General features: G+C 42.8%; 1 protein-coding gene and 1 long non-coding RNA gene across 5 annotated transcripts in view; one reads left to right on the forward strand and one right to left on the reverse strand.

Annotated features, from left to right (window-relative positions):
* ZSWIM6 (zinc finger SWIM-type containing 6) overlaps nucleotides 1-5913 on the reverse strand; it is a 115766-nt gene extending 109853 nt beyond the window's left edge. For all 3 annotated transcript variants that reach the window (XM_075739399.1, XM_075739398.1, XM_075739397.1), the window contains exon 1: nucleotides 5372-5913. In XM_075739399.1, coding sequence (XP_075595514.1) covers nucleotides 5372-5882 — 511 coding nt within the window. In that variant the 5' untranslated portion in view covers nucleotides 5883-5913. The remainder of the gene's footprint in view (nucleotides 1-5371) is intronic.
* A 474-nt stretch (nucleotides 5914-6387) lies between these two features.
* On the forward strand, nucleotides 6388-21723 carry LOC142599392 (uncharacterized). Of its 2 annotated transcripts, none has more exons than XR_012832942.1 (4): nucleotides 6388-6576; nucleotides 6897-6958; nucleotides 9447-9518; nucleotides 15960-21723. It is a non-coding gene; the product is annotated as an uncharacterized LOC142599392 (long non-coding RNA). The 2 variants fall into 2 exon arrangements; XR_012832941.1 differs by lacking the exon at nucleotides 15960-21723 and adding an exon at nucleotides 8230-8267 and having other exon boundaries at nucleotides 9447-12909.
* Nucleotides 21724-26963: the final 5240 nt, after the last annotated feature.

Genomic DNA, 26963 nt, shown 5'->3' on the forward strand with positions numbered 1-26963 from the left:
AGGATTTCCAAAGAAATTATTGAAGGTCAAGGATAGTACATCAGAGCATATACACTGAAAATACCTTGCCTGTTCCCTAATCAATGCATTGCATCCCAAATCTAAAAAGGAAACTGGAATGCATTCAGACATCTCCCTTTCAGGAAGAAGTATTTAAAAATGAGTTTACTTGTTTCTGTTCCAGAACTTGGAAATACTGGTAGTTATTTCTTAAAGCAAACTGAAGCTGGAATCAATGAAGATATTTTCAGAAGACTCTACTAGTCTTGGAACTAAGTCAAACAAAGTCCAGCAAAAAGTCTGACATAATTTGTTTACTCCCCTACCACAATATTGTATTAACAAATTCTGGATTACTTGTTTTAGTCATACATTCCTAACCAAACCCCAACACCAGGCTGACTGCGGAAGGAACCACACTTGTCAGCAGATAAACTTCTCAAACAGGCAGTTTAACACAACCTTTCCCCTTAGAAAAAGGCCACTACACATACCAGGACAATTTGGTATTACAGCACACCAATAAGTTAATGCAAAACACAGTGGTTGCATCTCTATAAATGACAGCCTTCGTTTTGTCACGCAACTTAGCAGTGCTTGCATTAAATAAAAATTTTTTACTAAATCCATGTGTCCTATAGGTTTCATCAACAATTAGATACGTATTACATATATCATTGAAGATCATGTCTGCTAAAAGGCACATTTCAGCTTGCATCACCAAAATATTTGTGTTAGCTTTGCTAATAAAATAATTGGTGTGGTTTTATCAACAGAAAGGTGTTTTCCATTATACTGTTGTCACTCCAACAACTAAACCTTGAAAGAAGGGAACTTACAGTTGTTTTACTTGCTCCACAATTTCACATTATTTTGATTAAAGATGGCTAGAAAGAACAAGAACTCATTAACGAGAATCATCATCCATTAAAAGGATCTGAAATTTGCCAACTACAATACACATTCCACCAGGATTACACTTAGCAGTTACCAACTCCATCTTGTAAAGCTTTCTCCTCTTCTTGGTGAAAAAAATGGTTTCTCCTGGTTTTGAAAGCAATCATCAACTTTTAGCTCATATTTAAAAAGAAACAAAAAAGGAGAAAAGGAAAAGGAGGGGAACAATCAGCTGTAACAACAGATGATAAAAGCAGCTCTGAATCAGAAGATAAATACTTCTCGTTAAAAGAAAACTGGAAAAAAAAAATCACAAGTCTTTCACTTCATTTAAGAATCAACAAAAGAAACATCTAGGGAGCTCCAACCATTATTCTACCTTTCAGAAATTCTACTTTGTTTTTCTCCAGAAAGTATTTTGGTTACATCCCCTTGATCACGTAACACTGGGGCTCCAGAAAAACAAGTCTGCAGCTCCACACCAATGATGCTGTTCAGCCGAACCCTCTTCCACAGACAAGGCAGTTTTCTAGCTCTCCATATTAACATTAAATTCTAGAGCTGTGGTAAGCGCTAGTCAATTAATTCTTTACATTATTTTTCCTTCCCTAAGAGTCTCTTCTCTCCAACTCACTCCCTTGCCATTCATACCTAAGAGGCATGTCTACCGTGATTACAAAGCCTCATGCTGCTGCGGAGAGGACTGTAAAGCCTTAAAGGAAGACCTGTATGAGCAAGCAGGCTCTATGCAACAAAGACAAACCAACCTCAAATTACAGACGGACAAGGATACTCTAGGAGTACTTACATGACATATCAAAAAACCACTTCAAGCACTTCAAATGTGGATGCAGCTACAGCAGTAAAGCCGAGCTTTACAGCACTACAGCGAAGGCAGCCTCCGTCTTTCCCCAAGCAAGAAGAGTCATACCAGTAGAGGCACAGGGTTTGTTTTTTTTTTCTTCTAGAATAGCTGCATTAAGGGCTCTCTTCAGGTCAACTGTACTATTGAAGGATCACACCTCCTCCTAACCTTGACAGCCACAGCTGTGACGACAATACAGTACTGTATACTAATTCAGGACTAACCTCAGAAACCAAATATACACTTCGTCATCTAAAACTGTCTGCTCGCTCTTGGCATCTTCACAAATCTGGCCAAATGAAACAGTCAATTTCTAATTTTCCTTCCAGATTGTTGTATTTACTCACAAAGTGCTTTCATGTTTAGACTGTAATTTTAACTAAAAATACTTGGTTTGAAATAAATGAAAAACATACATAGTAGAAAAGCTCTGTTTTATGCAGTTGAAAAGGACTGCTTTAGGAGCCCACATTCTGTATTTTTTTTTTTTAAACAAACTAAAAAAGAAAATCCTTCATGTCTAATTGAAACATATCAAAAAGCTATAAAAATATCAATAAATTAGATGCAAATGGAATTTTGACGCTAACTTCTTTGGAGAAAAATCTTTCAAAATTAAGTGATGCTAATTATTTTGCTAAGACAATATCGTTCAACTTCAAAATAGGCTAGCAGACAACTTTACTGCTTGATTATTAAGAACATCATGTGCACATATCACTGTGTCATCTTCCTTTTATTAAGGATTTTCTTTTCATCACACACACGATATGAAGTTGGGGGGTGTGAAACTTTATGACATGAAGACTTTCGGCACAGCGTAGAAATAAGTTTTTTTTAAATTCTCTTGCTTGAAATGAGTTGCCATGATCAAATTGTCTGAACATTTCTCAGGGCTAGACTAAAAAAAATTGTAAAATTCAGAAGCAAATGGTTCCATTTAACTACCAACTGAACTGACATTTATGTGTCTCCGTCAGAAATCAAATCCTGCATTCCCTGTTTATAGTAATACTTAGTGTTACAACTAAGGCTGTTAGAATTGATATGTAATAAAAAATACTTTGTCCAATAACCGCACTTTTCCATAGTACAATAGTAAACACTTACAGAGTTTCCATTACTCATACTGCAAAGAACATAAGTTCACATTTATATGGTCACTAAACATGCACTTACATAAACTCAACATTAAGTTTTCCTCAGTGCTACATATTCAGCCTCATTATATAGAGCCAATTCCATTCCCCGCCCAATATAACTCCCTCCAGTTGAATTGGCTTTAACAGTTGCACCTTTCTGCTTCACAAGGAATATCTTACCAGCAAGAGCCAGCCCTGTGTCATTACACAGCTACCTACCGAAATTACACAAGAACTTTCCTACAGCAGAACCCAGCCTACCCAAGTGCTCCACGACTCCCTCGCCAGGCAGGCCAAAGGCCTCTGTCAGAACAACTGACATGTTTCATATCACCAGTTTCCAGTACTATTTTTGCACAGCCTTCCAAAGGAGGCTCACGTAAGGTTGAGGGGCAGGAGGAACAAACAAAAAAAAAACCACAACAAAGTAAATGTATCTTCAACAGTAGGGATAGCATTTGTTTGGAATGCATTTAAGGGCTCCAGAAGCAGCAGTCAACACTTCAGTTGTATTTATGCATATTTTCTTTCTTCACATTGACCCTTGCCAACATTACTCAATGCCCCCCTCCCTTTTTGAAGCCATACAAAAAGTTACTTTTTTCTTTCACAACTACTCACTGAGGCCTATTCCACTGCTGAAAGCAAGTGAAGCAAAGCCCACGCTGGGTGTCTGTCTCCTAGAGAAGATTGCATCTTTTATTTATCACCCCTTGGCTTTATTTTCACAGTGAATTCCTGGCTTAAATGTAATCAGCCAAGAAACCCTCCCTATGTGCACTCCTGTCATTCCTCATCGCTTGCAAATAGAATCAAGTGCAAGCAAAAGGAAAAAAAAAATAATCTCAGCACTGCCAACCAAACTAAAAAAGCCCTACTTCTGGTTTTGCTACTCCTGAGGAACCACAGATGCGCCTCCGACCTTTGGAAAGAAAGCCAAAAGATGAAACTTGGAAGAAAGTTAATTAGATTTACATAAAAAAAAGGGAAAAAAAAAGATTGAACTCCCCCTAGGCAAAAAGGAAGGGCACTGAGCCTAGGAGCAGGGACACGGCTTCCCTTCAGGGAAAAAATTGATGGCACGTTTGCAAGCAGCCCGCCAAGTCAAACCGGCAGCGGGCAGGACCGCGGGTTTTGGGGGGGGGGGGGGGGGCGAGGGGGGAGGAAAGAGGGGGAAGGGAATCCCGGCACCCCCACCACCACCCCTAGCCGCCGCCTCTAACAAAAGGCGAGCAGCAGTCTCTTTTGTCTGGCTTCCCCTTTTCGGGGGAGAAGGGGAAGCGACAGAAAACTGGGAATAAGAAAAAAAAAAACGCACACAAATAAACATGAAAATGAGAACAAAGTGGCCGGGTCGCACAAAGAGCATCACCCACCGGCGGGGGGGGACGACGGGACGGACGGACTGTCTGCCGGGGGCGGCTCCCTTCGGGGGGGGGGAGCCGCCGCCGGCAGACAGCCCCCCCCCAAAAGTGGGGGGGGTACCCACCTCTGCAGCCCTTTAAACAACGGCAGGGAGGAGTTAACCAGGGGCGCCCGCAGCGGGTGAAGAGCAGCGGCAGGCGGCGGGGCTGGGGGGGGTGGTGGGAGGAAGAGGAGGGGGGTATTGTTCCAGGAGGAGGAAGAGCAGCGCTTCCCCACCCCCCTGTCACGAAGCGGCTCATCCTAAAGCAAGCCCCCCCCCCCCATACCCCCCATATCCCCCCAGGCAGGGCGGATCGCGCCCCCTCCCTCCGGCTCGCCGCCGCCGCTGCCCTAGAAATGCCTTTGTTCGCGGATCCCCCTCCCCGCACACCCGCTGCCGGGGTCTCGCACCGCTTTTATGTCTTTATTTTGGACGGCGGCACATCCCGCCCCCCCGCCCCCCCCCCGCTCCTTCCCCCGCCGGCCGCCCTTCTGCTGATTCATTTCCACCGGCGGTCCCCCCGGGATGGGGGGGCGGCATCTCCTCGCTATTGTGGCTCGGGGTAAGGCGATGACCCGGATTACCGGGGGTGGGCGCTGGGAGGGGGCTGAGCCAAACGGGATTACACGGGCTAGATTACCGGGAGAGGGCACGGCGCGGCGGGGGGGGGGGGGGGACGACACACAGAGTTAAAGGGACAGGCGGGGGGCGGCCCGCCCGGCGGCAGGGGCCGTGACCGTGTCACCGAGCGAGGGAGTTACTCCGTGTCCTGGGTGCGAGGGGGAGGAGACCGGCGGAGGAAGTTGCCCGATCCCGCATTACACACGGGGAGCGAAGGGCTCGTTACCGGCCGGGCCGTGGGGGGGCAACTCCCCGCCCGCGCTGCCGGACAACCCCCCAAGGGCTGCCGAGGCAGGCGGGGAGGCTCCGGCCGCCAAGCCCGCGGAGGAAGGGCAGGCGGGTGACACGCAGGGGGAGACCCGCGGAGAGGGGGGAGCCGGCGGCGCCCTGCGCGGGTGGCGGCGGCCCGGCTCCGGAGCGCGGCCCCGGCCGGTGACTCACCGACTTGCAGGACGTTATCGACGCAGCCGCCGTCGAGCAAAGCGATGCCCCTGCGGAAGGGCAGACGGTTCTCGTCGGCGGCAGCGGCGGCATCCCCGGCTCCGCCGGGCGCCGTGGCGGCCCCCCCGGGGGCGGCGGCGGGGTCCTCGGCGCCGGTGTTGAAGGAGGAGTACATGCAGATCTCCCTCTCGCTGCGGGGGAAGGACCAGTAGACGATCCTGCGCTGCACCGGCTCCGGAATCCGCTCGAACCGCTCCTCCACCCGCTGGAAGGGCCACTTCTCCGCCACCTTGCGAGCCGCGATATCCAGCAGGGACTCGGGGCTCTGGGTCTTGCCGAGCGGCAGCAGCCCCAGGGCGGCGGCGGCAGCTGCGGAGGAAGGTCCGGCGCAGAGCGCCCCGCTGCCGGGTCCGGCGCCGCCCGCCCGCTGTCCCGGCCTGCACCCCGAGCCATAGCCGGGTCTGCAGCAGAGGCGCTTGGCGGGGGGAGGGAGCTGACCGCGCTCCGCCATGATCGCGCCGCTTCTAAGCAGACAGCGGAAGTGGCTGTACCCTATAACCGGCTCCAGGAAGACAGCGAACGGCCGCGAGCCCCCCCCGGGACACGCCCCTTTTATCCTTCTATGGCGTCGAGGGGCGGTGCCGGACGCCTCGCCAATTGCTGGGGGCGGCTCCACAAACGCCGATTATGCAAATCGGCGCCACAAACGTAAATAGAACGGCCCGAGGAAGGCTCGTTCCGCGCACTGGCGGGGAGTGGGCGGGGGGGAGGTGGGGGGGGGAGTGGCGCGCGCTCCTGTCGCTCCCCCCCCCCCCGCTGATGTCACGCGCACAAGCCCGGGCGCGCCTCGCGCGCGTGGTGGGAAAAGGAGGCGTGGCCGGCGGCGCCCCTCTCTGCCACCTTATAGGGAATGGAATGCGGGGGCGGGGCCGCCGCGGCCTCAACCCCGTCACCTCTGCTGGGAAAGCCGGCAGGCGAGCGGGTGGGTGGGTGGGAGGGAGGGACTGCGCTTGGCAGTCAGGAAATACGGTAACGGCTGAGGCGGACGCTTTCGCCCGCAGAAAGGCGGGGGCTGGCAAGCCTCCGGTGCCTCGCCCGTTGCAGGGAGGGGGGGACACACGGACATACACACACAGAGAGGTGCCCGCCTTTCGCCGCTGCTCCGCGGGAGTTAGGAGGTGCGGCAGGGGACTCTCGGAGGGCAGGTAGGAGGGGCCTATACGGGGGAAAAGCCCTGGGCTTTGCCCGTTTCAGCCCGCCTCTGGGGCAGGAGCTGTAGTGGGTGCTCCCTCCCCCCCCCCTCCACGGGCGCCAGCAACAAACCCGTGAGGTACCTCATCGAAAGCGAACCCCCCCCCCCCCAAACTTCCCCTCTATTAGAATCACTACGGTAGACGGTGCCGTTGGGCCGCGGGGTGTCCGGCGCGTGCGGGCCCGGCGGGTGGCGCGCGCCGCGGGCGGGTTGACAAGGCCGGTGCCAGTTGGGGGGGGGGGGGGGTGGGGGGGGTTGTTGGTTTTTACACAGATGGCCCGGCTTGGAACCGCTCCGGTAGCCCAAGGTGAAGGGCTGGTGGCCACAGACCCGCGGTGAGTAAATGGAACGCAATTAGCGCGTTGTGTTTGTCTTTAGTGTCGGAAAGGTTTCTGTGAAAAAAAAGGCGGGTGTTGGCCATCTGTCCCGGTTAATGTTTAGCAAGCGGTGCGGTTGCAGCGGAGCGTAAAGTCGAAAGGATTCTTTTTATTATTTCTTTTTTTTGAATTGTTCATTAAAAAACATACCGTTCGGGATCGTACCGACTCCACGAATTAAATGGCCTTCCTGGGAACAAAAAAGAAAATAATGAGAAAATGAATCACTGTGGCAGGCTGAGAATATCAGACCCCTGCGTAGCGCTGGGTAAACACCACATGCCACCTCTGCTTGTAGCAGGGAGTTCTGGCCCTAATTACAGCCTCGCTGCTGATGTAAAATACTATGAAAACGCTATAAAATAAGGATGAGGGCTAGCAAACAAATCCAATACCGGCTCTCCTATGGAGAGAGACTTTGATGTATCATTTTAGAGCAATCAGCATTTTTTTATTAATTAGCTCTTTTGGAGCTTTAGCATGGAAGCGGCCTTTTTTGGCGACTCACAGTTGAAAACCATACTTATTTATCTGGCTTGGGTTTAACAATATGAACAGCGCCTGGCAGCATGCGATGCAGAAGCCGTAATTTGAGTGCCGAGTGGCTTCATTCCCGTAGGCTGGTTTACCCAGCTAGACTACATTTTCCGTGATGCAACGCAAAGCTCTCAGCCGGGAGGTCGGCAGTCGGGAGGTGGCTTCATCCCGGAATGCAGTGGAAGAATGTCAAGTGTGCCAGGCGTGAGATCTAAGAAGTACAAATAACATCAAGTTGACTTGAAACTTGGCACATCTAACTTCCCCCCCCGCCCAAAAAAAAAAAAACCAAACCAAAACCCCTAGACTAGAACAATAGCTTATTTTCCGAACAGAGGATTGAAGAGCTTCGCAGAAACTGCGTTTTCCATTAAAAATGGATGGGAAATTGAATGAACCATATCAGACGTGCTGACTTTGTTTTTTAAAGAAAGATCAGCAGAAATCTGAAGATGATTTAGAATGTGCAAATACTGGCTTTTTTGTATGCTAGTAAGCTCTTAGTAGCGCTGATTTGAAATTTTAACAGAGAATTTTTTTACGTCTAGGTATAGAACTTTTTTTGCTTTGTCTGCTGTTGATTGCTCATACAACAAAACGACTGATCTTTTTTAACCAAGGAGTTTAAACTGCAGACTACAGACAGGGCCTAAACTATGTTCTTCATAGCTTAATTTTTTTATATATTACAGGTTGTTTTTTCTTTGGGATCATGAGAGCTACCTTCTGGGTAAGAAACTAGTAGAAACCAATGCTTGTGCTTCTGAGTGTAGATAACACAAAACAGTTCCTCTTGAGGTGCCAGTTTCATAAGTCCACAGATACCTTGCTGAGATTAACTGGCTTCTTCCTCATTTTAGGCATATATTTTACAAGTGATCTACTGGATTTATAGACATAACTCAAGATAAATTTTGGAGGTGTTAAGGGAGCCTGAATGCTACAGGCCAGATATGAGGATGTAGTACTTTCTTTTACTATTAATATGCTATTGATTTCAGTATGTATGAGAGCAGAGAAATGGAATACATAGAAAGTAAAAGAGAAAAAGAACTTCATGATTGCATGTGTATGAGAGCAGAGGAAAATTGTATTTAATTTTCACCCCATCACTTACTCTTTGTTAATAATTGTTCATATCCTGAAGCAATTTTTCTCCGCTGTTGTTCTAGTGCTATTTCTGTTTTAAACAAGTGTTTAGCAAGTCAGTAAAAATGCTCTTCTAAATTGGGTAATGGCTGTTCTTTACCAGGTCTTAGCCACCTGCTGCAATAAAAATAACACACTAATGCCACCGGAAGAATTCTTCCCATCATAGTAAAGAAGCTTTACAGTAAAAATTCAGAAATAAGAAGAGCAAGAGGAATGCCAGTGAACAACAAAACATCCGTAATAAGCAGAAGTAGCCCATGTGTCAGTTATCTCAACTTAGTCATTCTTCTGGCTTTTCAGATATGGGCAGAAATTATTAAATTCACTTAAGAAATCCCAGAGAAAAGCAGGTGGAAAAGCCCATAGATCCACCACTTTCACCTGTGTACCGCTTGGCAGGAATACCTACTTCCCATTAAGTCTATGAGTATTAATAGCTACACAGGATGCTGGCAAAGCTTTTTTATTTCTGGGCCAGGGAGCACATGAAGAGGTAATGGCATCTTTGCTCTTGCCTTTCTGCCATAAGCACCAGGTATGCTTCTCCTTGGGCTCCCTCTGCACTGATATAGCACCATAACAGTTTGCAAATTATCATCTGAGGCTGAAGTTCCTTTGTTCTGCCAGTTTTGCCCCTTGAGTTCCTTTAATGTTCTGAAAGCAGGCAGGAAGACGTGTTAACTCCAGGGAAGAAATAAAAAAGTGTTAAAGCCATACCTGAACCGTATTGTAAATTCTAGTTATTTTTTTCTTTCAGTGTTCTTCTTGTGGCAAGACCTTGCTGAGCTGAGCATTCATTTCCTCTTTTTCTGCCTCACAGTTTTGGGAGGTCTGTATTCCAGAGCTACGCAGAGAGGAAGGAATGACTGCAAAACAGCAACTTTAACTTGGTTAACTTCATGCAATCCAAGGCTATTCTATGAGCTGCTTGGAAAAATACTCTTGGCCACCACTCAGTGAAATTCCTTCTTTTTAATCTTTCAAAGCATTAGGCCACTTGCAGTCATTTTTGCTCATTCCATTAAAACACACAGGGCTTGAGCATTCTACCAGTTACGCTAATTTAAAAGAAAGATTGCATACAGCTGCGCAGTTGTCTTTATATGAAGCAAATAATGATCTAAATGTAGAAAAATGGATGGCAGTCAACCTAATGCTGGTCAACACAAGTCACCCCGGTGGTTAAGTCTTATCTGGAAAGATGAGACTCAACATTCCTGCACTGAAGCCGAACAAGAATCTGGATTCATGCACTGCATGAAATATTTCTGAATGCTGGGAGGGTAGGGGGTCAGAGATGAAGAGGAGGAAACTCGGGAGGGAAGGCTAGAGGGTTCTCAAAACTAGACCTTTAAAAAAAAAAAAAAGCACCACAAGAAAAATTACTTGAGGTGACAGCATTAAAATAATCAAATACAATGCTAAAACAAGTCTTTTTTATTCTGTTTCTTTAAACCTTTTTAGACAACTAGGCACTTCAGTTCTTATAACAACACTATAGGATACCAAATCTATCCTAACATTTGTCACTTGAAAGCATGAAAAACACTGCTGTAGGTAAAGGTAGTGAATATCCCTGCACTTTGCAGGATAGTGACTGGAAATTCAAATACAGGAAAAACAGTACTGATAAGTGTCGATGAAGTTAGCATGTTAAGATTGGTCAATGAAGAAAATGGTGTAGTTGGTCAGTATCTTCGGTTTTACAATGTTTTCTTAAAGTAGTTTCCTTCATTATGTTCAGAAACTACTTTTAATTTAAGGAGTTAAAAAAGAACATTTGCCTTTTACTAGCCTTTAAAAACAAATACTCTAGGATAAATTTTGCCAGCTCTTTAGAGTCTCGCTGTTAAAGTGAAAATAAACCAGCAGCATTGAATGAGTCTTTTCAAAGTGCAGCTTTTTATTCTAATTAAATTTCATGATGGTTCCAAACCTGGAGTCAGAGGCTAGAATCTAAAAGCATTTAGGAAAATGTACTTAAAATACTAAGTGTGCTTTACCAGTATTCTAGAATAATGAAAAGAGACAAATATCTTCAATTTGAGCTAAGTCCTCTTGACATTCATTTCTGTGTCCTCTGCCTTTTTGTGGCTTGATACTTGACGTATGAAGTCATTCTGAGATGGACTGAGGGGGGGGCATTGTGTGTGCCATAGCCCCAGAGCTATGTGGATTAATGCTGCTCTGTATTTCCTCAAGGAATGAGCACATTCAGTTTACATGTATTGAATGGGAATGAATTATTTCTTCTTTATAAGGTGCCTTGTGTTGGGATATCTGTTGGGACAGTTTAGCTCACTACTAAGTTACTAAGGATAAAAGCATCACTGTGATGAGTGAAATAATAATGTGCAAGTGGCTTCTTAAAATTGAACATGTTGGACTGATTTAGAGGGTTCAGAATTTCAGTCCTGGAAAAGAGTACTAAGAGTGTCTCACCTTTCTTCAGGGTTTTAACTTACTCACTCACCATTTGCAAAAAGCCAAAAGCAGAAAATCCTGTCTCTGAGACAAATCAAGATTTAACATCCCTCTGGGTTTGTTGTGACCTTTTATAGATCTGAGTTGCAGAACTCATGAACACTCAAAGTAAAAACAGTCTTGTTCCTCTCACAGGCTTTTTTACACTTTATTTTTAAAGGGTTATATTTTTCTAACACAGAAATAAAAGCAAATTTGATGAAAGCTTCAGGGTTTAAAATAACTTCCTTATAGGTATTCTCTTTACTGCAAATACATACATTTAATTGTGGTAACGTGGTTAAAAATCTATTCTTCAAAGCTTTCTTTATCCTCTTCTGGTTAGACATCCTCCACCAAAAATGTGATAGGCCAGTTCAGAAGTTAATCAGGTGCAAAATGCCACTGATAGGTCTACCAGCAGGTGTAGGAACACCTGAGCACGTATAATGTACAGAAAGTGAAGTGGACTGGTGGTCTAAAAGGAAACGTTTTTGGGCTGCGTTCTTGTGGATAAGCATTCTACGCTAACAAACCTTCTTTTTATCTTCTCAGGCGTCCTCCCTTTAAATTTCACTTTACTTAGACTTCTTTGCATTAGAGCAAATAACTACCTTGCTGTGGCAGGCAACATAATAATTCTTGGGCAGAAACGCTGCATGAAGAAGGGCATGCAAACCTCAATCCACTAATGTCAGGAATAACAGGCATTGCTTACCCAGATTTTCACCTGTGGCAAGAAAAGAGAAACAACATACACTAAAATTCTCAGAAGTGCATTTTCCAGGATGCCAAGTGCTGATAGAATGGCTTTAAAGCATAAAAAAAATCCAAACCAAAAACAAAGCAAAAAAAACCCAACACCCAAACAAACAAAAACAAACAAAAAAAAAACCAACCAAAAAAAAGGCACACAGAAACTCTTTTTCTCCCATTTCAAAAAGTCTGAGTCGGGATTCATTTGTGGTGACAAGAGACCTGTACTTAGAAGGTAACAGCTTAAATATGCCAAAACCTGAAGCTCCTGCCTATGCGCTATAGGGACGTAGTGTGTATCAGTAGGACCCTTGCTGTGCTGGTGCCTCCTTGTCTCCACCAGCACAGCCTAGACAGCAGTGCAAGGAAGAGGAAAGATAGCTAACTAGCCAGCAATTGCTTCGGATATTTGCCAGTCTTTTGTGAGCTTCTCTGCCTTTATGAATTATAACTAAGCACCTGCAGAAAGTATGGAGGCAGAGAAAAAGCAGAGATAGCTAAGCAACATTAAATGGTTTCTGTTTAAACAACTGGCATTCTTTCAAGAAGCTTGGGTACAATGTCTGCTTCCCCTAACTTGGTCACCAGTGATTGCATTTAGCAAGCTGGGGAAACCAAGCAGGACTTTAAGATTTTTTTTCTTAACAGTCTGTTTAAAATTTGATTCCTGTAAGTACTTATGTTCTTAGTTTATAAGTATTTGAACAATATTGCAAACCTGCCTCTAGCTTTGCTGCAACTGAAACACCCAGTCAGGATTTACAGACGGCTGTTTCCTTGAGTTGTATCAGAGACAAACTTACAAAGCAGTGCTCTGGATATGAAGACTTCCGTATAATTCAGTCACCCTATGAAATTAGAGACCGAGATGTTTTTGTATGACAGAAAATTTTTGCTGTGCCATCTGGTTAAGCTTCATTTGGTCAAAGAGGATTAACCACTGAGGAATAATTAATGAAGACCTAATGCAAGGGTATAACATTTTGGGGAATTGTTTTCACTTCCCCCCCACCCAGACTTCATCTTCTGTTTGTATCTGTACTTTTTTGGTATTTGGTGTCAACTCCATCCTTAATAAAAGCGTCGTTTAAGTACTTTTGTGGACTGCGTTTAACAAAGTGAAACTTGGGCATTTGTCCCAGGGCTTTAGAAGGTATTTGAAATTTTGTAGCCCAAGTGCTAACTAGACTGATGTGTACTTGTTTTACCAAGTTATCCCTGTAATGCTGAGTTATTGAGCTGTGGAATACTGCATCTGTTTGGAGCAGTCAGCTTTAGAATCAAACCCAGCTTACCGACTTGGGTGATGGTCATATATTGTCATCTTTATTTTATACCCCAACTGTAAATATTTTCATTGCCTATTTGCCTGTTTCTATCCCTTCTTTCTCTTTCCCATCTTCCTTTGACCATCACATGGTGCTGCCGGTTCATTGTACACTACACTGTCTGTCACAACTACTGCCCTGTTACCTTTCCATCTGCTTGCCTTCTTTCTTTCTATTCTTCCTGTCCTGCAGTGTTGGAAATTGTACCAGAGCTAATATCTCAAGCTAAGCCTTGTAATCAAATTCAGAAGATAGAATTAAGCTATGGTTAGAGCTCTGCAGTAAAATTTTTTCAGAGAAACCAGTACTTCCTTCTACTTCAGTAGCTTCAGAGATTTCACTGAAATCCCTTTCTTGGAGCAGGGATGTTTTGTTTGTTTGTTTGGTTTTGTTTTTGTTTTTTCTACTGGTCTGTCACTAAACAACATCTAACTTCTGAAGCTGCTCTGAGTAAAAACATGTAACTTTTGAAGTTGCTCTGAATAGAAAGGGAGAGCATTCTTCTTTTTGCTCTTTCGTACTCCAGGGATTAAGATGAGCTGAAGGATATGCCTCTGCTGCGCTTCACCACTTGGAATAATAGTGGCACAATGTACTCTTATATTTCCAGAAAGCTAGTGCTTTGAGCCTCTTCCAGGGGGATATTATGGAGTTGCAAGAGTTTGGCAGTTTTACTACTGAAAAGGAAAGGACCCCTTGATACTTAATACGTATCCATGCTTCTTTGCTTCAACAGATTAGGCAGGGCTCATGGGACAGCTGTCTTATTGCTAGACACTGTCCTCTGCTGGGCTGTACTGCTGTCCTTCAGAGGGAATCGATACAGGCACTGTGTGTGGTGTGGTTCAAACGCTCCAGGAGATACTGTGTCAGACACTGTCACTGTGAGCTTAGGCAGATGTCACCATCAGTCATACTGCGGATGTTGTGATCCATGAGCAGGAGGGGTAGAACTCTATTCTAGTATGTTCATGTGAAATACATTTTTTAGTGGTTCCAAAAATTGGGGTCTCTGGGCAGACACAGGTCTCTATGGAACCTCCGAATTCATCCAGTTGTAGTGAAGGTCTGACACTATGTTACTCCTCCCCCAATTTAAGCAGATGGAAGAATCTGTCCAGTTCCCTAACTCAGAACTGCTTCCCAGTTAGTATTTTTAATACGTGCTTCTCAGAGCTTTGTTACAGACAGCACAAAAAATCACCTTGTTCTTCTGCAGTTTCAGCAGCAGCAGCAAAGCCTGGGCACGATTTTCACTGTGCACAGTGCAGGCACCAAACCTCTCCATATGCACACTTGGACAACCAGTACTGAGTTGGTTGGCACTCTACTCTGACCTTTCAGTCTATCTCTGCAAACATAAAGGCTTTGAATTTTGTTTTTTAAAACAAAAGTTTACTGGCTGCAGTTGAATGGCTGCTTTTGAAGTTCACTAGGAAAGCTAGAGATCTTTTCTTTAAAAGGAAAATAAGAAATCACTTGGATATGAGTTAGGAGTGGAAGAACTGAGGAAGATAAAGGCAGAACTAATGCAAGTAAGATTTGAAGGATGAATGTATAAACCCAGTCCCTTGCCATCTCCACCCTCTAAATGGCATTTACTGCCAGGGAAATTGGATCCACCCTGGACTGATTCTAGCATCAGGAAAATCCTCCTAAAATAGCTCTGGGCCTTGCAAAAGTTGCAGTTTCCTCTCCCAATAATTGATGCTGTGGTGACAACCTCCATCTGGTACTCATGAGTCGCAGTCACCACATCTACTAAGGGGAGGAAGACAACTTTTTCCCTTTGCTCAGAATCTCTTGCCATGTCTGCAATGATAGTCCTAGGAGTGAAAAATCTCTTTGCTAAATTTGAGCACTTCTTAAAAGAGATGGTGTCCCCTATACTGGCAACTTGGAAATGAAACTGCAGTCTCTGCTTACACAGATTTTAAGAAGTGTAAGTGAAGAGGAACTTTAAGTGTACCTGGGGATTGGACTAAGTTGCATTATTGCCATTGAATGTGGGTTTATTTCATACTGTTTACTAAATGGAGAGTATAACCATGGCAACATTCATGACATGCTCTGTATGGATCTGCCAACACAAGACTGAAATTAGCATTCGGAAGACAACTGTTAGAAAGTAGCTTGAGAACTGAAAAATCGTGTTTCAGACTACGGTCCACACTTCAGCATCTGCAGAGTGAACATTGCACAACATTTACTACTTTGGCTTAGGCTGATCTCAGCAAGAATATTTGTGGTATCATTTGTATAACCTTGATGAGTGAAAGCATAATGGTATAAATACTAATAGCCAGTGGTGGTTCTGACTAGCCCCATAACAAGCATAATTTTGTGTGAAGTATACTTAAAAAATACAAATACTACTAGCCTTTCATGCTCAACTGTAGTGCAAAGATAGTTAAATTTTTTTTTCCAGGTGTACTTGGAAAAAAAAGAAAGAATGACAATTCCTAGACAAGATGGAGGGTCTACTCTCTGCATATGAAGAAAAAACGTGGGTGAATGGGAATAAGGAGGGGAATATGGAAGGAAATTCTAGCTATGAGTTAGTCCTCTGCTGTCCTAGGTATAAACTGATAAACTTAGTCTAGTAAGTATTTTTTGTTGTTGCATGTTTGATGTTCTTGCAGAAATCTTTTATATGGGAAATTATGGTCTGACAGAATGAGAGTGGATTGAATAATAGCTTGCTGCTTCATGTCTCTCTACAGGTCGCTTCTTTCTGAAAGGAGCAGGGTCAACGTAACTACACGTTTCTCACTGAGTCATACCAGCTGTTGCAAGTAATGCGGAACAAAAATAATTCCCTGGTTACTCTGTCTGCACTTTTATTTGTAGTTAACTTCACTGGTTTTGTTTAAGTCCGTTTCTTCTTTTGTATGCATCTGTCACATAGCAGGAAGGACATGTTTCTGTAAGTAAGCTTCACAAGTTTCGGAGATGTGTAGGAAAATACAGAACTACTTTTAACTAACTTCTGAAAGTTGGCTAGATTTTAAGCTGACTCTGCCCTTTCAACAGATGCTCAGAACAGTGACTGCTCTTTATTGCCTCAACACACCATCTTGGGATAACACATCAGCCAGTCCGATGGAATATTTTATGTAGAGTTACTACTTCCCATGAGTCAGTGCTGTAAATGGCAATTACGTCTGCAAAGAACAGAGCATCATTCATGTCCCTTGCTGCCCTCATGACTAGAAGTGGTACATTTAGGGAGGGTTATGTTAGTCCTAAGAATCATATGGCTCTGTAGAAATGATGGAAATGTTGCTAGTAAAACACAAAAGACTGGATAATTATTTTTTTTTTTTCATGTTTGAAGCATATGGGTAAACCACAAACTTTTATCACTTGGCAAGGTGAGAAAACACATCCTATTCCAGCAGAAACTCAGCAGTGTGTTAGCCACCAAAGCTAGGTTTGAAGTAGCACGTTCAGATAACTTTAATTCAGTTTTACATTCAAACTGACCAAACAGCCATCTGAATTGCCACTGTTTGTTTTCAATAAATTTGAAACTGGGAAAGACAATCCAGAGGATTTGACAAAGTTAAGAGTACTGGCAGTAAAAAGGTAAATAGGACAATCCAGATGATTGTTGGCTAGCATCCATGTAGGCAAAAAATGTATAATTGATAGGTAAGCTATTAAATCAGTAGAACGAATGTTGATCAACATGGGTATATGACAAACTGATCTGACCACAGTTTTATTAAACAACACACTTGATAAAAATATAGTGTTTACATAACAACAGTGTTTTGTATAATACTTAGAATTTTTCTAAGCATTTTGACTTAACGCTGCATGACACTTTTTATATGTCATGCTAATTTAGTCAATATGAACTGTTAATTAATAGAATATTGGTTATCTGACAGCCAAAACCAAAATAATAAATGGAGAATTCTAACTGGGCAAGTATATTCATATTAGGGTTATTTTAGGAATTGCTTTGGCCACTTGTTATTTAATGTTTGTTTTAAATGACATCAAAGATTGTACAAAATTATTAATGATACTCGTAGATGGTCCAAAAGATTGGTGATATAATAAGCAACAAAGATAAGTCATTGATGCAGTCCAGATGACTTTATTTAATAAGTTGGAGGCAAGCAGACAAATGTTTTGTAGATAACTGTTAAGTAACACATCTGTGAACAGTGAAAGCAGACTGTCCTTTTTACCTTTACTTTGGGTCTGCCCACCAAATAGGAGAGCTCAAGAACAGAAAAGACACCCAAATTTGGAGCAGTTGAAAGTCAGTTGAGCAAAGTGTTCTCAAAATGAAATTCTCTACCAAACACAGCCTTTTGTTTTAGGGGAGTCGGAGCCTCCAATTTGATTTCCTGGGTCTTCTTGTATGTCATGGCTCTGATAATCTTTAAAGCATTCAGTTATGTTACATGCTTGCACAACTTTATTTTGTCATCTCAGAGTAATGCTAAAACATCCCCATGCTGTAGATTGACTCTACTTTTGAATCTTGAGTCGGTTGTTTTAGGTATGTCATATACCATAGATGCATCACTACTTCTGTTACCCTTTCTCTGCCTTGCATAGGCTTTTCACATGTATTGGTACAGCTGTAACAAATAAAGGAATAAAACCAAGTCTGCAGATAATTCCCGTAGTCTAATCATCAGTCACATTATGGCAAAGCTAATGCTGTTGTTGCCTTTTTCATCTTCAAAAATTTGTGTTCTACTGGACCTAAGAAGAAGTGAAAATGTTGGTTGGAATTTTTCTTCTGTTAACAAGTTTTTATTTGGGGATTTGGAGGAGGAATGAAGAAGTGCGGAGAGATTTGTCGAGGAAGGTAACAATGAATGTTCTTAAATATGGTGCTTTGGTCAAAATGCCTCACGTAATTCTTGGCTATACTAAGCAATACCTCTAGGGACTACAATGACAATACTAGTTATATGTTTGACACTGAAACAATTTTTGTTGGAATTTGCTTTGTCCAATTTAGGATTCAAGAAGACTGTTGGTAGACAGAAAAGGTTGAGAGAAATGCCAGAAAACTCATTGATTCATGTGGTGTGATACAAGGAAGTTTTTCTGTTTGGTTTATCAAACAGAAAAGTGTTTTGACTGCAGTCCAAAAGTATCTGCAATGAAATAGAAACTTAATACCTGGCTTTTCCATCTAGCTGACAAAGACATAACAGGATCAGATTGCTGGATGTTGAAGCCGAACAAAATCAGACTAGAACCAAGTGGTACAATTTTTCCCAAATAATGAGCAGTTAACCATTGGAACAGTTTAATGAGAGTTATAATGGACTTTCCATCTTCCTCAAGAGGTGTCTGTCTTAAAAGATGTATTCTAGCTGAACTCAGGAAATCTCAAGGGCTTCTGTGACAAAACAGATCAGCCCAGATGGTCACACTGGATGTTCTAGCCTTATCTCTGATAGGGACCAAGGTGGGTTTGGTTCTTCCTTCAGCTTTGCTATGTAATCGTCTGTAAGTGGTACAGTGTGGGATCCAGACTGCATAAAAGCCTGTTCTAAAGATGTACACAGGGGACATCCAGTCACACAGGGAATTTTAGCACTCCTTTTTCCTGTTTATTCCAGTTTCTGAGCAACAGTCTTGCAATTTACCAGTATGTCTGGTGATTCTGTGCCTCTATATAAGCTTGTGGTCATATACAGAAGGTGGAATACTGTTTTGAATTAACAGTCTTAGCTCATGTATTAATTCTTGTATGCCTGTATTATTTTGCATGCACCAAGGGTATGTCCATATTGACACTTGTTTTTTTAGCTTGTCCAAAACTTGCAACTTGTTTTCGGGCTCTTGTTTGTGAAGTGATATTTAGTCCTTCAAATAAAAAGCGCAGAAGTAATTAGTAACATTAGCTTATCTTTACTTACCGCAAACCAATTCCCTCTTTGTGCACAGAAAACTAAAATTATATCCTTGCTTCACTGAAAACTTCCTTTCTGCAAGTAATAAGAAATGCAAATATCCTTACAATGGCCACTTCAGCCTTCTTGCAGCTTGGGGCAAAACCACATTGGCAGAAGGACAATGTCATGTCTCTGATGCCTGTGAAGCCTCTCTGAACTCGACCTGAATATGAACTTATACAAAAGGGACCTCTGTGCAGTGACAAGAACTTGAAAACAGAGTATAATTACATAAGAAATTTTTTAAAAAGTTGGGGAGTATGTTTCAATGAGATCAGCATTCCAAGTAGTTCCTAACAAGAATTGCATATTTGTATCTCTGTTGCCACTCATTTTTCTTTATGACTGATGATCTGAATTTTTCTGCTAAGCTTCCTCCAAGGAGAAACCTTATACCTGATAGCAATCCTTATTAACAGCATTTTGGTGCAAAGTTGGCCTTGGTATCCTATACAAGTCTCCCAACTTCTTTAACAATTTTGGTACTGATAAAGAAGGGATGTGTTTGGGAAAAAAAGCATCACAAAGGACCCTGTGTTTTCCTGTCCTGTGTTGAAGAAGCTAATAAATTGCATCATCACAAGAAACCAAGAGAAGGAAGAGCCACAGTAGTGTCATGGAAGTAGTAGGTAGCACTGGTCACCTCATCATTGCCACACTGACCAGGCAGGAGCTGCGCTGACTGCTGCCTGTGGTATCAGTTTCTCCAGGGCTTAGCCTCTATTCGGATGAAGTCAGTTTCTCCTTATGGTCCCAAACAGTGTTGTACTACTGAGGAGATTCTTTATTCTCTTTTAGGGGTAGTTTTTCTCTTTTATGTTCTCATCAGACTGCCTTACATGTTCTTTGTTGTCTCACTGGTCACCACTCACTGAGTACATGCAATGTGTCACTCCTTCCTCATCCATCTTTGCATCAGATAGATGTTGGATTATGCTCAAACTACTCTGGAAATCTACAGGTAAGCAAAGCATCAGGTTTCTAAGTAGGCCTTATGTTTTACACCTGAACCTCTTGGGTAGGTGGTCTTATGTTTCCATGCCTTGGGAACTCCAGTTTTGGATTGAGTACTTTTAAGAATCAGCTTTAATTTTGGATCTTTGTGTGTCCCCTCCATGGTAAAGATTCTGCCTGGCAACTCTCACTGAGACAGGAGGCTCCAAAGAACAACTGTCGTGAGACAATGGCTTTGTGCCTCACACCTCCACAACTGATTTTTGCTGCCTTCTACTGGAGTCTTGTGTCTCAGATGTTATTGTTTGTGTTCCAGCAAGGTCACAAGTAGAGACCTTGCAAAGCAGCATGGCATTTGCTGGTCTACACACAACTACACTTGACCATTATTTCCCCCTTTCTTATGGGTATTGGAAGAAACAAATTTTGATCTGTGGCTGCGGGGAAAGGAGGCAAAACCTTCGCCATCCTTTCCTCAGTTTTGCTTTTTATCTTTGTATCAAAGGAGGTTTCTCTTCTGAAAGAGCCCAAGTCTTTTAGATTTCTGATGAGATTTTCCAGGGATACACACCAGGCTTATGTCCAAGTGATGTGATAACGGTCAGTTGTTTGTAGCAGCAATCTAATTGCTCTTCAAGGCTGAAAGTATTTCTGGCTGAGGTACTCTTGAAGGCTGTTTCAGATCTATAGATATAATCCTGTTCCTGCTACAAAACGGTGAGTCTAATCCACACTTTAAATTACAATGAAATCATATCCACAAAGTGGCAGGCATTCCCCAGACTATCACACGTTGCTTTTAACATATGGGCTGACTGACACAATCAGATCAAATGATTTTCCAGACTTTTTGCTTTATCCACTAGGCAGCATTTCTCATTTAAGATGCCTGTAGTGAGGCTGTATCTCCAAAGATGGCTTAGATTCTCATCTGGTGTAAATTATCATAGTTCCAGTCAACTTCAATAGATTTGATAATTTATGCCATCTGAGGTTTTGCAGCTGAAAACTCTGTAATAAAACGCAGCTGCTACTTTAATCTGAAAAATGATAAGTGCCTAGTATGTGTTTGGGTCTAGCTATCTTAATACGTGTTACTTAGCTGCCAGCAGACCACTGCGTTCTGGAGAATTAAGGTCCTTTGTGCTGCATCTGAGTAAGTGGGATTGTGTCCTGTATTTTGTCAAAAATGAAAGTTGAACAGAGACTGCTGTAGTCTTTGACAGCAACTTTGCTGGGAGACCCCGAAACCAACACTCCCTCGGCAAGGCCTGTGAGTTTGGCTCTGCTAGAAACTAGTCATATCTTTATACTGACCATGAACTTTACATATATCATACATATGCAGTATTTTAGAGCAGTTACTGAGGTTTGTCACTTTGATGTGTTTTAGTTTTGATTTCTATATTCATCTTCAAGCCATATGAACATTACTTGATGTTCGGTATCAATTTGAACTTGTAAAGAATATGAGATTGCATGGATATCAACTATTTATATCAAGAATATTGTAAGAATTTGTAAAGTGTTTCATAGCAAACATGGTCTCTGACCTATTCTAGAATGTGATACTGTAAATAAAGTGCCTGTCACTAGATGTTTGACAAAAATGTGTCTTTTTATATACAGTGCTGGATTTACCTCTCCACACAGAACAAATCATCATTGTAATATGACTGTTATGCAATTTTGCCTTTAAAGAACTATTTTTGCAACAAAGCATCAAATTTCCCCTATTACTTTTAAATTTATATACAATTGTGCTCTTTCTTTTAGTAACAGTAGAGCGTAGCTATAAACACCACCTTTTCTGTAAATCGCATTCAGTCCTGGCTCAAACACACTCCATGGCTGTTACCCGGTGGGGACACCCTTAGTGAATGACAGAAGTTTCTGTCCATGCTCAAAAACCATCCTTAATAGGTCAGCAAAAAAAGGAAGAGACTTTTACTCCAGCTTGTTCCTCAGAAATCACTGGTCTGACTGTCTTTACATCTTGCAAGGACTTTGCGTTCATCTATACCAAAAAGTAACTTCTTCTGGTATGCATCAGTAGAAGCATTGATAAATGACAGAATGCTGGATTTTTAGGAGATTAACCTTTTTTCCTTCTACCCAAAGGCCATCTTTTACATCTCTAGGGCTGGTTGTTTTTTGTTTCCTCTGCATCATCCCCTTTGTTTAATAGCCTACTACACACTTTAGCTAGTAGTAAGACCTAAACCCTCCAGTTATGGTGATGGTGTTGTGGGGAGGGCGGAGGAAGTATTTTTGCTTTTTCCTCCATTGTCCAATTTTCTTACAAATGTGTAAACAAGAACGAGTTATGAACCACCAATCTAAAGAAACTAGGTGTTTAGAATCCCAAACTGGGAGACATACTTTGGCAATACATGTGAAGTTCTACTACAGTCATGGGACTTGTGTAGGGGTGTCCTGGGTCAATTGCTTTGGACAATAGCTGCAGCTCCATCACCCAACAGAGCCTAGTGCATGCAGAATCACAGAATGGATGGGTTGGAAGGGACCTCAAAGATAATCTAGTTCCACCCCCTGCCTGCTGCGGGCCGGGACACCCTCCACTAGACCACATTGCCCAAAGCCCCATCCAACCTGGTCTTAAACACTTCCAGGGATGGGGCATCCACAACTTCTCTGGGCAACCTGTTCCGGTGCCTCACTACCCTCACAGTAAAGAATTTCTTTCTAACATCTAATCTAAATCGACGGTCCTTCAGCTTAAGACCATTAACTCTTGTCCTATTACTACATGCCCTTGGAAATAGTCCCTCTCCAGCTTTCCTGTAGGCCCCTTCAGAAACTAGTAAGCCGCAATTAGATCTCCCTAGAGCCTTCTCTTCTCCAGGCTGAACAATCCCAACTCTCAGCCTGTCCTCATAGGAGAGGTGCTCCAGCCCTCTGATCAGCTTCGTGGCCTCCTCTGGACTCGCTCCAACAGCTCACTGTCTGTCTTGTACTGGGGCCCCCAGAGCTGGACGCAGTACTCCAGGTGGGGTCTCACAAGAGCAGAGTAGAGGGGCAGGATCACCTCCCTCGACCTGCTGGTCACGCTTCTTTTGATGCAGCCCAGGACACGGTTGGCTTTCTGGGCTGCAAGTGCACACTGCCGGCTCATGTTGAGCTTCTCATCAATCAATACCCCCAAGTCCTTCTCCTCAGGGCTGCTTTCAATCCATTCCTCGCCCAGCCTATAGTCATGCTTGGGATTGCCCCAACCCACGTTCAAGACCTTGCACTTGGCCTTGTTGAACTTCATGCAGTTCACACAGTCCCACCTCTCCAGCCTGTCAAGGTCGCTCTGGATGGCATCACTTCCCTCCAGCATGTTGACCACACCACACAGCTTGGTGTCGTTCAGCAAACTTGCTGAGGGTGCACTTGATCCCACTGTCTGTGTCGCCGACAAAGAGGTTAAACAATGCAGGTCCCAGTACCGACCCTTGAGGAACACCACTCATCACCACTCTCCACTTGGACATTGAGCCATTGACTTCAACTCTTTGTTTGCGACCATCCAGCCAATTCCTTATCCACCAAGCGGTCCATCCATTGAATCCATGTCTCTCCAATTTAGAGACAAAGATGTCATGCGGGACAGTGTCAAATGCTTTGCACAAGTCCAGGTAGATGACCTCAGTTGCTCTTCCCTTGTCCACCAATGCTGTAACACCATCATAGAAGGACAGGAACACATTTGCCTTTCAGAAGGCTTTTTGAGGTGCAAACAGAAGCATTACAAAAATTACCCAGCTGACCCCAGGTAAATAAAGTGCCATCAAGGGCAGCCGTTAAGGTTGGTGGCAAAACTTAAAGAACAACCTCCCCCAACTTCTCTTTTCCTACCTTTTCTTGGCCTCCCAATGTCTTTACCCTCACTGCTGTTTGATCACCGTCCACATATTTGAGTGACTGCATCTTATTGCAGAGGGATAACATCCTGGCCCATCCCAAACTGCAGCTGCTTTCCAGCTCCTACATTCCTCATCTTCCTGCCATCTTGTTCCCACGTAGCAGCTGCGTGTGTGAAGTAATCACCAAGGGTGAGGGAAAGGGCAACAAAGACAAATAAATGTACGGAGATCATCGTCTCAGTGAGCCTGCAGGAAAGCCTGAGGTGTGGTTGGACTAGTCTGGTAATGCTCTGCCCTTTGGCGCTGTTGTGTGTGTACTCAGGGGAAATAATCAGTAGTACAGTCATTTTTACATTTAGGGTATACAGATAATTTGTGAGTACAATATTTTGTTTATGCAGCACATATGTTTGAATACAGCTTTACTTGCTTATGAAAAATGACTCTTTATTCTGCATGTGCTTTAAAATATGGTGCTTACTTTTTGCAGTGCTACTATGGATAGATAAATAGTGTATGATGTTACATGTTAGACACAAATATGGTGATACTTTGTATTGTTTTACATGCTGACAAATTGATTTGAATCTATTTGCAGCTAACCAAAGCACCATATCCAAAACCCGACCTTAATTGTGGATATTCAGTTTTGCATTTGCTAGAACAAATAGACCAGCATCTTATCTCAGACCTGAGTTTGGATGATTAAAACATAAAATGAAATGCAGTACCTACAACTTCTCGGGTCTAGCCAAAGGATGCCCCAGCCACTGAGTTACCATTTGGCCCCAGAACCCCCACAGCCAGGATAAACACCTTGGCAGCCAGGGAGGCAAGTACTTGGGCTCTGGAGGAATCTTCAGAGGTGGGGAATGGAGTCAGCCTGAGCTCTTACCACAAATCTAGTTTTGCAGCCTGTCCTGCCTTTTGTAAAACTGCATAAACTGGGATATAATCGATTTCTTCTTGTTTTGCTATTCCCATCAGCTGTCTTTTGAAAACTTAACCCGAAACATTTTGCTAAGCTGGACTGGTAGGATTTTCTTCAGCTGTGAGAAATGTTATCCGTGTTCAGGACCTCATTGAGGCTGGTAATGGAAGTGCAGAAGATTGGAAAGGGTTACAGGCCAAGGCTAGGCTGGCAGTGATGGTCTTTGGTCAACTGCAGCCAAGGAGCAGAGGACAGATCCCTTGCTTGTTTTTCTACCTTCTCCTTTTCAGATGACTTCCATGTCATGTGTCTCCATGTGTCATCTGGTTTACCAGATTTTGTGTTCTTCCCAGGAGAATAATTTTCTGAATAAAAAGGATTTGCCTCTTGGAAGGTGTTTATGCTTATTTCATAATAACACAGGATGTAGTGTACTCTGGGTGCATCTGGGTACATCTACCCATCTGGAATCAGACCCAGCACAGGCAAATGCAGACAACCTCCTCACAAGGGAAATGCATCCATCAGATAGTGGCAGCAGCTTTGGTACAGTAGAATGGACTTTTGTGCATGATGAGAACATTCACAGCTTCCTTTATATATGGATATGAATGCACTCATCACTCATAGAAGTTCAAACTTTGTAGAAATGCTACTTGCGCAAAAGAGGTCTTTGCTCCCACTCACCTTGTGGGAGTGAACTCCAACTACAAAAGCCTTTCCTTTATGTAGAAGGCATTTCCCTTCATGGATTTTTCTGTTTGATTTCACAATGTGTCTTCTCCTTCATGTATCCTGAAATAGTAAATACAAGCAGTTAATTTCTTTCCTCTTTATGTTTTTTGCACTGTACATAAATTTCTAGTTTATCTCAGATCTGTCTCCCTCCAAACATCAAAGTGGCTTTTTTAATCTTGGTAGATGTTGGGTTTTTTACTGTTTTTATTTTAGGTGAGGGCACTCCTACTCAGAAAAGAGCACAAAAATCCTCCACACAATATCTGATCAGTATTTTCTGCTAGGCCTTATCTAGATAGATGGCTTTTTTATTAAGATTCATCTGACTTCAAGCAGACACAATTAAAGGCTATAGCAGAAGAAATCAAGCTGAATTGACTTCTCCACTTTTTTTTTTTTTTACTCAATTTTAAAGTATATTTGCAATTATTAAAATAATTTGTATGAGACTACAGATTAAATAACATATATTAAGAACATTAAAATAATTTTAATTGTTAGATGTTTTCTATTAAAAGTCAGAGTTGGCTAACAGATTCTCTCATGCAACAATATTAGGGCTGACTGATGTTGATAACACCTCTTTTCTTCCTCGTAATGCAACAGATTTGAGTGCACATATAAATTTGCATAGTTGTAGTCTTCCTTGCTAACATTTAGCAACGCATATATATACATCTGAATCGGTATAATAACTGAACACATTTTGAAGACGTAACAGTATTTCATTTGAATTTAAATGTCTTGTTTTGAATAAGCAGTTATGTTACAGAGCTAAATCAGTCAGCTTAACAACAAAGGGCAGTATGCTGATGAATTATGTATGTTATCTGCATTTTCTGCCTGCTGATAATTGACAGGTATCATGGCACCTTCTACAAACTTCCTGTAATTATATGCCACATGTCAAACACCGACTTATGTGTAGTGGTCCTCCGCATACACACATGCACACAAAAATGTTTTTATGTTTTATTTAAAGCTTACAGAATTTTTAAATATTCTGTTTCTCTCACTCTGGTTTCCAAGCTGCTTTGCCACTCAACCCTTTCAACATGGTTAAATTAAGAAGATTCCCTCATTGATAGTTTGTCAGAGTCACTCATTCAAGCATTTGTTCCATCCTTTTTATTGGTTTTGTTTTTTAAGAAATTAGTTAGGATAAACCAGTACCAAAAAAAAAAAATTCGTCTTGTAATTTTTTTAAGAGAAATTACCTGCTGTTTGGATACTTGCAGTAAAACAGGTGTCTCAGTCTTTGATATCAAGTTGCTGTCTTTACCAGCAGATATATTT

Source organism: Balearica regulorum, chromosome Z (assembly GCF_011004875.1).
Source record: "Balearica regulorum gibbericeps isolate bBalReg1 chromosome Z, bBalReg1.pri, whole genome shotgun sequence".
Lineage (NCBI taxonomy): Eukaryota > Metazoa > Chordata > Aves > Gruiformes > Gruidae > Balearica > Balearica regulorum.